Source organism: Cryptomeria japonica, unplaced genomic scaffold, assembly GCF_030272615.1.
Source record: "Cryptomeria japonica unplaced genomic scaffold, Sugi_1.0 HiC_scaffold_135, whole genome shotgun sequence".
NCBI lineage: Eukaryota > Viridiplantae > Streptophyta > Pinopsida > Cupressales > Cupressaceae > Cryptomeria > Cryptomeria japonica.
The window spans coordinates 72,639-84,023 of record NW_026728957.1 but is presented as its reverse complement, the minus strand read 5'-3'; the positions used below and the strand labels follow the sequence as shown (position 1 = coordinate 84,023).

The window sequence follows — 11,385 nt, the reverse complement described above, 5'->3', positions numbered from 1 at the left end:
ATTATCGTTGGATTAAAGAGTATAGATGTTATTATGATTTTTGTTTGGTTTTTAATAGTATTTTTAATTATAGAAGATTTGAAGTCAGTATTATTTGGATGCCTAAAACATTTAATACTTGATCAATCAATTATGATAAGAAATCAGAAATTGAGGGTATCCAGTCTTATCCTTATTATGTTCGTTCAACTAGTTTTATAAATAATAGATTCATTTAAAACAATTCAAATTTGACAAAAAAAAAAATTAAAATTTCTTATTTTATCCAAATTTTTTAATCAACAGAAAGCTTAATGTCAATCACTTAACATCAGATCATTCATGTTCAGTCCGCAGTGCAGAGCTATTGAATAGTTATGATTCCCCTCTACTCTCTTGGAAACATATTTGTGTGCTTGCAAATTCCTTTCGTAAAATCTCGGAAGCAAAGTGGCGGGAACAACAATAATGGGGAGAAATATTTCGAGATGAGAATGTTAAGAAAACAGAAAAAAATTAAGCTTACAGCAGATTAAACAGAAAATACAAATTGCATAGAGATAACGAATCACATAATGAAGAAGTTGAGAGATAAACAGAGCGCATCTTTTGTACTTTCCATGAATGACCATTCCAATGGCCATGGTGTTGGAATAAACATCTGAACTTCTTTCTTCCATTCCAGTCACACCTTATGCTAGAATTTTTGTGTAGAGCTTTTAATAAAAAAACATTTCAGGGTGTTGGTGAGCCACACAGCTAATTAGTGTAGCAGCAAACAACGCAATTCATGCCATGTCGCTCTGTCTTCTTTTCAGCTAAATGATAACTTTATGTTCTCAAAACATTAATTACGTTGAATAATTAGAGATTGACCAGCCAATATTGTAAGGTTTATGTTCATTCCAAAAGTGCTTGGAGTGGATGCATAAACGTCCCTTACAGCACTTAGTTGGGCCTCTTCAAAGAATTCTGTCTTATTATTGCGTTATTCAGTGACAACATTGTACATGGGACTGGTTTGTATCGTCGTTGCATTGAATGTGTGACATGATTCTTCCATTTATAATGCTCCTTACAAGCTACTCATGGCATAGATGTTACTATTGTATTTAAAATCATTTTAATAGTTGATCAGCCTATTTTGTTCGATTAATTTAAATGAATTATTGTTTGACTTTAGTAATGCTTAGATTTTACTCTATCTCATTTATTTTTATAATATTAAATTTTTTAATTTTATGGAATCAAAATTAATGAGGATTAAAATTAAGATGAGGCATAATTAGGTAGAATAAAGATTAAGATCAAAGTTGAAAATAGTTCAAATATATTTATAATCTTTTTAGATAATTATAATAAAAAATTATATTTAAGAATAAATTTATTGTTATAATTATAGTTAGAGAGATTAAGTTGGAATCACAATTATATTATATTTTTAATTAAGATATGATTATAAAAATAATTAATTAGAAAGCATTAAATTAATTTAAGAGGGATTTTTTTTTTATAACTAAAATTATATAATCTTATTTTAACTATATAATGATTCAATTTAGGATTGAAAATATATAAAATACAATACATATAATATTTATTATTAATCAAAATTTTAAAAAACTATAAACTAGCTTTAAATATTTCAATTAATCATATTATAACTTGAATTTTAATTAATATTTACTTTAAGTATAAAAAAGTTGGATCTTAAAAGGTGAGTGAGTAAGGAACCAATCTGTCGTTTGGTTTATGAGAAGCCTCTTATTTCTCAAAATATTGGTCAGTGGGAGGGCAATGAGGTATTTAAAGTGTCATTTTTAGAGGAGCGAGTTTCAAGATATCTCTCATAGCTTCAAAGCAGGGCTCTTATTGGTAAGATCTGGAATTTCTCTCCAAATATTAATAAGCTTTCAAATTGGGGTCAATGAATTTTTTTATAACGATAATGGTAGTGGATTTTTTATTATGATATTTTCTATTAAGTCTGATCAAGATTGTGCTCATAGATGCAAATCTTGGTTTTTTGAGGGTCTTGGCTTGTTTACTCAATCATGGGTACCTAATTTTAACCCCCATTTAACCATAATAAATTTTTTCGTCTTTTGGGTATTTTGGCACTCTCTCCCATTGGAATATTGAGATTTGGACATCATTCAAACATTAGGAAATCAGATGGGCATTTTTCTGAGGTGCGATCTCCATTCGTTAGAACATGCAAATATTCTACTCTTGTTTTGTCTTCTTCTTGATCTGTATAAAATTCTTGTCAATCTATTGTTATTCAACCTAAATATGATTGTTGGGTTCAACAAAATGTGATAGAAATAAGTTAACTATAGTGGATGAGCATATGGACAATCTAGGTCATTTCACCTTAGCCTATCATGCCACCCACAATGAAGAAATAAGGGTGTTTAAGGATTCGGTCTGTAACTCTAATCTATGTTCATTTGCATCAAATTTAGCCTCTTTCTCTATAATGAAATACATAAATATGTCTCTTGCAATGTTTGAAGAAGCTCCTTCTTAGAGGCCAACCAAGAATTCTCAATTGGTAGTCTTCACAGTGTCCTTTTTCAATTCCCCTTCCCTCAAATCTAATCTTAGAAGGTTTCTTTCAAGCCAAAGCCTTCTTCTGAGGTCTTCAATTCAAGTAACTGTTCCAAATTTTTCTTCTAACCAAGCTGTTACTTTGACCTAATCTCAGTCATGCTTCTGAGATAGAGTTCTCAGCAAGGATGGTTTTGTGTTTACCCCCATATTGTTTTGATTAATAAAGGTGGGATAGGCCTGTACCAATGCATAACCACAAAGTGACACCAAGAGTGGATGAGGGATGCACAACCAACCAAAAAAAACCCTACCAAACACAACAAAAACCCTAACAGGGAGAACAGATAGCCAACACCTAAACTAAAAAACCAACATGCAGAAGAAAAAAATTAAAAAAATGTAGGTCCACCAAAACACAAAACATCTCTCTCACACAGGCACCAAGTGATGGCCTACTACTTGGGGGTATCCTTGTCCTGCCAATCTTGACACAAACTAAGCACTTTATCAGAAAAAATAATTTTTTCACTTGAACTAATCCCAGAACCATTTAGGAGACCAATGCAGAGTCATGGCTAGCCTTAATCATCAACGCACTGGGGCCAGATCTCGTGGGAAAGGAATCCATGCGCCATCATTCTTTCACCCTTCTCATTTCTATCTCATCATGGATAGCCTATAGGGAGGCATTGTTCTTGCTAGCCACATCTCTGCAAGCATAGTTGACCTCCTCAATTTTGTTTTTAAGGGCCCCCTAGGTTTTATTGACCTCTTCAAGCTCATGCTTGCTACTCGGATTCTTTATCGTAGAGTCCATGTCTATAAAATTTCCACCCACCATTTCCCACTACCCCATAATGTGCACAAGACCATTAGCAATTTTCCAAACTCTATCCCCATCCAACTCATCAACCCATGTGTTGTCCCTAGCCTCAACCTTGGCTGTCGCCTCAAGCCCATTGTTCTTATTCATCGCCACATTCATTTGCATGAAGAGACATTCAATCAACTCTTCCAGAATTTGAGCGTCCTCATGCAGGTGCTTCACAATTTTTTCTACAGTTGAAGTGGTGCTCTTAACGTTGGAATTACTAAGGGAGGTTTAAGGGGGAGGACTAGGGTTTCCTTCAATCTTAGCAAGGGACGAATCCGCCCTTAAGCTATCCGAGGAGCCTAAATCCTCCGAGGATAGAGACTTAGAGCCAGAATGAACAATCTCGTTAACCACATCTTGTTGTATCTGAAACTGGACACCCACATCTTGGTAGTAACAATGCCCCTAAATTTGGAAGTAACAATGCCCCTAAATTTGGAAGTAACAATGCCCCTAAATTTGGCAATTATAGCAGGGTTTTTCCTATTGGGAAACTTAGAACTAGAGTGAGGCATAATCTATTCTACAAAATTAGACGGGGTAACAATAAGGTAAATATTCAGATTTGGATCAGAGGTAGACCCAGCCGCAATGGAAGGGACCCTAATAGAGGGGGACAAAGGCAAGTAGAAACTATACACTCTCCATATACAACCATCGTGGAGAGGGGGTTTGCCCTTTTCCATGGATTTGCAAATAGATTGAGAAAAATAAGACATAATCCAGAAGGGGAAATTCATTCATACCCCATACTGGAGATGATAGCATCGGAAAAGTCTACATATGGAAGCTTCTTTTCTTACCATCCAAGGTGAAGTAATTCATTACCATCAAAGCCACATCCTTCCTAATGCAGAGGAGATCATCCCTGTTGTAGCCACTTTGATGCTTGAAAACTCCCTCTCTCCGTTCAAAAAGCTGATCAAAGTCATCCTCGTAATTCCCTTCGGGATTTTTTGGGAAGGACACATCATCAAGGTCCAACCTTGTCACCTTCCTAGAAGTCCTTGTCAAAACCACAAAAGTAACACTGCCATTGTTCACATTCCTATTGTCCCAAGCATTAACAAAATTAAGAGAGAGCTTAGACTCATGGCTAGTCATCCATTCAACATAATTATATAGGTTCCCTTTAATCACCCTATCCCACACCTCCTCATTATTTTTGAATTTGGAGTAATTATCAGGTTCAGTCTAAATCAAATAGCCACCCATAGTTGCAAGATATAAAACCAAGTTGAGGAACTGACAAGCTTGGGGAATATAGTGGTAGGTAGTACCATCAATGATTTTTAAATCTCACCAACTTAACCAACAAGGAAAGTAAATGGCAAGGTGGAAAATTTCAAAAAATCCAACTTTGAGATTATGCATCATTAATTGATGAGTCCTTCAAGATCGTGGGACGAGCGTCCACCGATAGTTCATGCAAGTGGATGCATATTTTAAAATTATTAACATGCATGCCCATCCCCACCAACTTATCTTCCACACAGTTGCCTTCCCATCTCATCCCACAAAACCTGACGTCTCCTAGAAAGGGAAGGAGCTCGTGACACTTGGCAATGAGAGAATTAATTTTCCAATCCGGTTTTGTTTCCTTCCTAAGCATCGTGATGGTATTTCTTAAGTCACCTTCAATAGTGGCACACTTAAGTCCCTTTTTCCTGGCCATGATCAACCCATAATAAACAACTGCCACTTTAGCCATATTGTTGCATTGTTTGTGGAATTGTAGATCCCTATAGGTGGTTTTTTATTATGGTAGATTCCTATATCTCTTTTTTCCCAAAAATCCAACGAAACGTCAGTCATGTGAGACACAAACAACACTTTATCATGAAAACGTAAACTATTAAAAATTGGGGTTATTAAAAAATAATTATTTGACAGCATTCAAAACATATATAGAAGGCCCAAACCTATACGAGTGAGATACACAAATGGCCATAAACATATATAATTTCAAGAAAAGGGCAAGCTAAGAGTGTCAAATTAAAATAGATTTTTTAATATTTCTTGCTTCCCAAAAACCAACGAAATCTAAGCCATGTGAGACCAAAAAAATGATTTTTCATGAAAGTATAAAGTATTCAAAATTGAGGTTACTCTCCCCAACCTGATCGACGAGAGACTTGTCCCTAGAAAATTTTGTTCATCAAATTTGAGAAGACACAGACCCATCAGTATCTTTACTGAGTAAGCTTTTCTTTTGAGAAGGTGATTAATGACGTAAAAGACATCTGAGATCTTATCCGCTGCAACTGGGGATATTATTTCTGAAGACAAACCTAATTCTCCTTCAAAATATTTACGATTACCATTTTCCAAATTAATTTTCATGGCGTCAACAACTTTGTGTGAAGGTTAAGGCAGTGCATTTAACATTTATTCCTTAAAAGTACAACAATGAGTGCCACCAGGGGATAAGTGCTACCAACAGAAAGGTTGATGCCATCTACAATCCTCCTATATGAACATTGTTGACATCATCTATGAAAGCATGGGATAATGGAATGAAGAGCTAAATCCAACAAATATGCAAAAACAAGAAAGCTAGATAATAATTAATTTGACATGTCCCGAACCAAAGCCAAAGCTAGGTTGATTTCCTCATTAGCTTCAATATGATTGAATAAAATATAACCTTCAAGAAGTCTACAACCCTTATTCACCAAGGCATCTACCACGGTTTTGACTTCTCTAAAACAATGTGATATAGTTTATGCTTCAAACACTAGTAATAAACTCCAGGACTCGTACTTAATACACCTAATTTTCCAGCTTGGAGCATCTAGCTTTTTAAGTGCAGAGATCATATACATAAAGTCCCCCTCTATGTTAAGATTCCTAACTCTTTATTTGATTGCCAATCTTCTCCCAAACACTAAAGCAAGAGCCTTCGCCCCGTTGTTAACATTATTTTGGGTTTCTTAAATGTGTAGAAAATTTGTATCTCTTAAGCTACCTCGGAAGTCAATTCTAATAGGGGGTAAATTGAGAAAATTAAGGTTGTTAGGCAATTTTTGATATCCCAACCAATGTGCCTTTGGTTGCATTTAGGACACTTGAGGTAAAGGTTAAAAGGGGTGTTTTAATTTTTTTGAGGGGTCGGATGGATGGTTTGTTACAAAGTGAAGGAAGAAAGAAGGATAAAAAGAGGGTTGCATACCTTTTTTATAGCTACGTAGCACACTCTTAGAGGTAAACCCTATTAATTTTATTTTGTTGATCTTCAATTTGTTAGTGTTATTAACAATCGCGTGGCTATTCAAAATTAATCTAAATACAAGTACTTAATTCTACAATGTTCCAACAACTAAATATATATTCAAATTCGATGAACATCATATATATATATATTTGGATCAAAATTTCATGATAGTTTACTAGTGTATAGATATAGAGAACTTCTTGTAATTAAGAAATTTTTTGTATTACTATATTGTGATATTAGGAGAAGCTACAAAATAATTTCATTTATCCTAAAGACTAAAATAGGCATCATTAATCATGTTTATATCAATTTACTCGACTTCAAATGCTAAAGACAAAAATATATAGTGCGCATGATTCATCTTAATAGGAATACATGGCATCAAGGTAATTTTTAAGGAAACACGTAACTGTCCCACTTTATAAGTCAAATAAAATTGAAACACGACACATAGTGTAATTTGGCAAAATATTTTTTACCAGATAGGCGGTGGCTAGGAAACGAAAAAGACCCGAGAACAGTATAATGTCACATTAAACATAATTTAATTTAAATTCTCGATGATGACAAGGTGGAGACGTGAAAAGAAAGGTTTGTTTATGGCATTTTCGGGCTGCTCGCAGACCGATGGATAATGATTATTTAACATGTGTTTATATATCCTCATAATGATTATTTAACATGTTTTTATATAGAGCCATGTACCATGTGCTTGTAAGCTCCATCCATCCTCTATATATGCATAGTTATTGTAGGGGCAAATTCAATATAGCTAATTCCTTGTAAGTCTGTCCATACATTCTTCCAATTCTTGCAATCGATGTCGAATCAGGAGCTTCTTCCAATCGATGTCTTGGGGGACGTGGGTGCTAGAATCCTGAGTGTCGATGGAGGAGGAGTACGGGGTCTTATTCCTGTGCAATTGCTCAAATTCTTAGAGAAGCAGTTGCAGGTACAGTTTATAAATTGTATTCTTTAGCTGCACAATTCATATAGTTTTATTTGCACAAATGTATTACTTACTGAAATGCTTCGTTTTTATCAGAAATTGGATGGGGAAGATGCCAGACTAGCAGATTATTTCAATATAATGGCAGGTACCAGCACTGGAGGTCTCATCACCACAATGTTAGCCACTCTAGACCCGAATGACCACAAACACAATCGTCCTTTTAGTACCCAGAAAATTGAAGATTTCTACTTGAAGAATGCGAGTTTGATATTTCCTCAAGCAAGGTTAGTAGCAAGTGATTGCAATATTTGTGGTAAAATTCTCTAGCACCAAATATTTGTTGTGTTTACGCAAAACTTCTCGTGTTGTTGGACTTGTAGCAAATGGAATATTTTTCACGGCATTTTTGGTCCCAAATACAATGGCAAACATCTGGTCGATATCTTAGAACAGGAGAAATTTCATGAAAGACGGCTGTGTGATACGGCTACTAACCTGGTGATACCCACCTTCGATATCAAGACGCAGTTTCCTACAATTTTCGCCAGTCATGAGGTATTTCATTTTATTTTATAGGATGATCTTGAGTTATGAAGATGAAGAATAGACGAGGATGATTCTTACGATGATATGTGCAGGCGAAAGTAGATCCGCTGAAGAATCCACATCTAATGGACGTATGCCTCTCCACAACTGCAGCTCCTACCTATTTTCCATCTCACCAGTTTACAACAAATTCCAGTGACGGAAAGACCCAAGTTTTTAACTTAGTAGATGGAGGAGTAGCGGCTAATAATCCTGTAATGCCTGCTTGTATTATGAGTAGAGATTTTGATCAGATTTTTATTTCACATCAATAAACTATTATAAGGGTCTCACAACAATTTTCTAATTATGTAGACCTTGATAGCAATGAACTTAGTCACTCGAGCAGTTCATCAGGATACAAGAATAGTCGACAAAAAGGTATTGTATTGTATCGTATTTTGATGCTATTTAGAATAAACATCTCATATAAAACGAATGCTTGATGCTGGGAAATATTAATTAGAAGCTCAACTATGTTAACCAGAGGTTGTTATTTACAGGAGCACCTTGACCACTTTATTGTACTTTCTCTTGGAACGGGATTAGAAGAGGGTATTGAATGGGACGCAAAAAAGGCTGCCACATGGGGAAGCTTGAAGTGGATTACTCACGATGGAAGAACGCCTCTCATAGAATCTATCATGAATGCAAGTTCAGACATGGTCAACATTCATACAGCTTTGATGCTCCATCATGTCAAAGAAAACTATCTTAGAATACAGGTCTTTTTCATAGTTTCCAATAATGTTCCTTGAAACGATAAGGCCTCTAGATCTATAATTCTACAGACCATGTTTCTGCTATAATTTTCTGTATGGTTAACATGTGGGCTTTCATACTGTAGGAATGGCAACTAAAAGGAAGCGAAGCAAAGATGGACCTCATTACGGACGAGAACCTGAGGAATCTTGTGAAGAAAGGCCAGGAACTATTGGATAAGCCTGTTAGAAGTTTAAATTTGGAGACTGGGCGTCCTGAGACAGTGAAGAACGACTGCACAAACAGGATGGCATTGACTAAGTATCTCCTATAACTCTCTAACTCTTCCTTGTATTTTCAGATCCTAGTTTCCTATCCTTTTGTTCTCACCATAACTATCATTTCCACTTGCCAGAATGGCTGAACGACTCTCCAAGGAGAAGAAGTTGAGGGATAAACGGAGCGCATCTTCTGCACTTTCTATGAATGGCCATAGTGTTGGAATAAACATCTGAACTTCTTTCTTCCATTCCAATCACACCTTACGCTAGAATTTTGTGTATAATTTTTAATTAAAAAACATATCAGGGTGTTGGTGAGCCACACAGCTGATTTGTGTAATGGTAAACACAGCAATTCAAGATTTAGCTGTGTTTTTGCCAACTAATAGATGCCATTTCATTCTGTTTTTTTTTATAGCTAAACTATTATTTTATGTTCTCCAAATATTAATAGCATTGCAGTTGTGGACAACAAGGCAATGTAAGTTTTATATTCGTTCCAAAAGTGCTTGGAGTGGATGCATAAACGTTCCCTACAGCACTTAGTTGGGCCTCTTCAAGGAATTGTCTTATTATTGTATTCTTTACTGATAACACTGTATTCGGGGAATGGTTTGTATTATCGTTGGATTAAAAAATATAGATGTTATTATGATATTTGTTTGGTTTTTAATAGTATTTTTAATTATAGAAGATTTGAAGTCAGTATTATTTGGATGCCTAAAACATTTAATACTTGATCAATCAATTATGATAAGAAATCAAAAATTGAGGGTATCCAGTCTTATCCTTATTATGTTCATTCAACTAGTTTTATAAATAATAGATTCATTTAAAACAATTCAAATTTGAAAAAAAAAAAATTTAAATTTCTTATTTTATCCAAATTTTTTAATCAACAGAAAGCTTAAAGTCAATCACTTAACATCAGATCATTCATGTTCAGTCCGCAGTGGAGAGCTATTAAATAGTGATGATTCCCCTCTACCATCTTGGAAACATATTTGTGTGCTTGCAAATTCCTTTCGTAAAATCTCGGAAGCAAAGTGGCGGGAACAGCAATAATGTGGAGAAATATTTCGAGATGAGAATGTTAAGAAAACAGAAAAAAATTAAGCTTACAGCAGATTAAACAGAAAATACAAATTGCATAGAGATAACGAATCACATAATGAAGTAGTTGAGGGATAAACACAGCGCATCTTCTGTACTTTCTGTGAATGACCATTCCACTGGCCATGGTGTTGGAATAAACATCTGAACTTCTTTCTTCCATTCCAGTCACACCTTATGCTAGAATTTTTGTCTAGAGCTTTTAATAAAAAAACATTTCAGGGTTTTGGTGAGCCACACAGCTAATGTGTGCTTAAATATTCCTTTCGTAAAATCTGGGAAGCAATGTGGCTGGAGCAATAATAATGGGGAGAAATATTTCAAGATGAGAATGTTAAGCAAACAAAAAAATTTAAACTTACAGCAGATTAAACAGAAAATACAAATTGCATAGAGATAACGAATCACATAACGAAATTAAAGTATCAATTGTCCCTGCAATGATGTCGGTTATGAATAAAATTTGACAAGGGTAAAGATCACATAAAAAATAATTATACATTCCCTTTAGTGGATTTGCACAAATCATTCCAACTTGACCATTCAAAGAGCAGATGAAAAAAGGTCTTTTTGACACCAATGGTACTCTGAACTGAAGGCCTTTATCATGTCTTGTCAAATTTAGCACTTTCCTAGCTTCTCTTAAAAAAATTATCATCACAAGGGTGACTACCACTCAAATTAATAACAGCCAAGGATCTTTCCAATATATCCTTCACATTTAAAACTAGTAGATATTAGTCCTGTTTTTAAACAATGGTAAATAACGTGTTGGCATGACACTTAAGTCATGGAGCTTCTCTGATAAAAGTTGTTTATGCCTTTCTAAGATCCACAAAGCTATGTATAGGCTTTTGATTAACAGATCTTTAATTTTTCAATGATTGTTTAATGTATTAACAACTATTAGTGGTTTGAAATTTGAGATTGTCTGCCCTCCTCCAAATAATTTAAATTTATTGAAGCGAGGGAGAATTATAGAAGCCAACCTTCAAAAATCAGTCTCTAATTCTCCTCTAAAACAATGCCAAACCTATATATAAGCTGTCTATTAGTTTGCCCCAATCTCCTTGGATTTGAGCTATCTCGAAGTGAAACAAAAAGATAGATCATTGAGCATCTAAAA

General features: G+C 34.8%; 1 protein-coding gene across 1 annotated transcript; it reads left to right on the top strand.

Moving 5' to 3' along the window:
• Positions 1–7,446: 7,446 nt before the first annotated feature.
• On the top strand, positions 7,447–9,380 carry LOC131051958 (patatin-like protein 2). Its single transcript, XM_057986558.2, has 8 exons — positions 7,447–7,578; positions 7,672–7,862; positions 7,959–8,133; positions 8,217–8,378; positions 8,479–8,544; positions 8,667–8,888; positions 9,011–9,186; positions 9,281–9,380. The coding sequence occupies exons 1-8, from the start codon at positions 7,447–7,449 to the stop codon at positions 9,378–9,380; spliced, it is 1,224 nt and encodes a 407-aa protein (XP_057842541.2).
• The last annotated feature ends 2,005 nt before the right edge of the window (positions 9,381–11,385 follow it).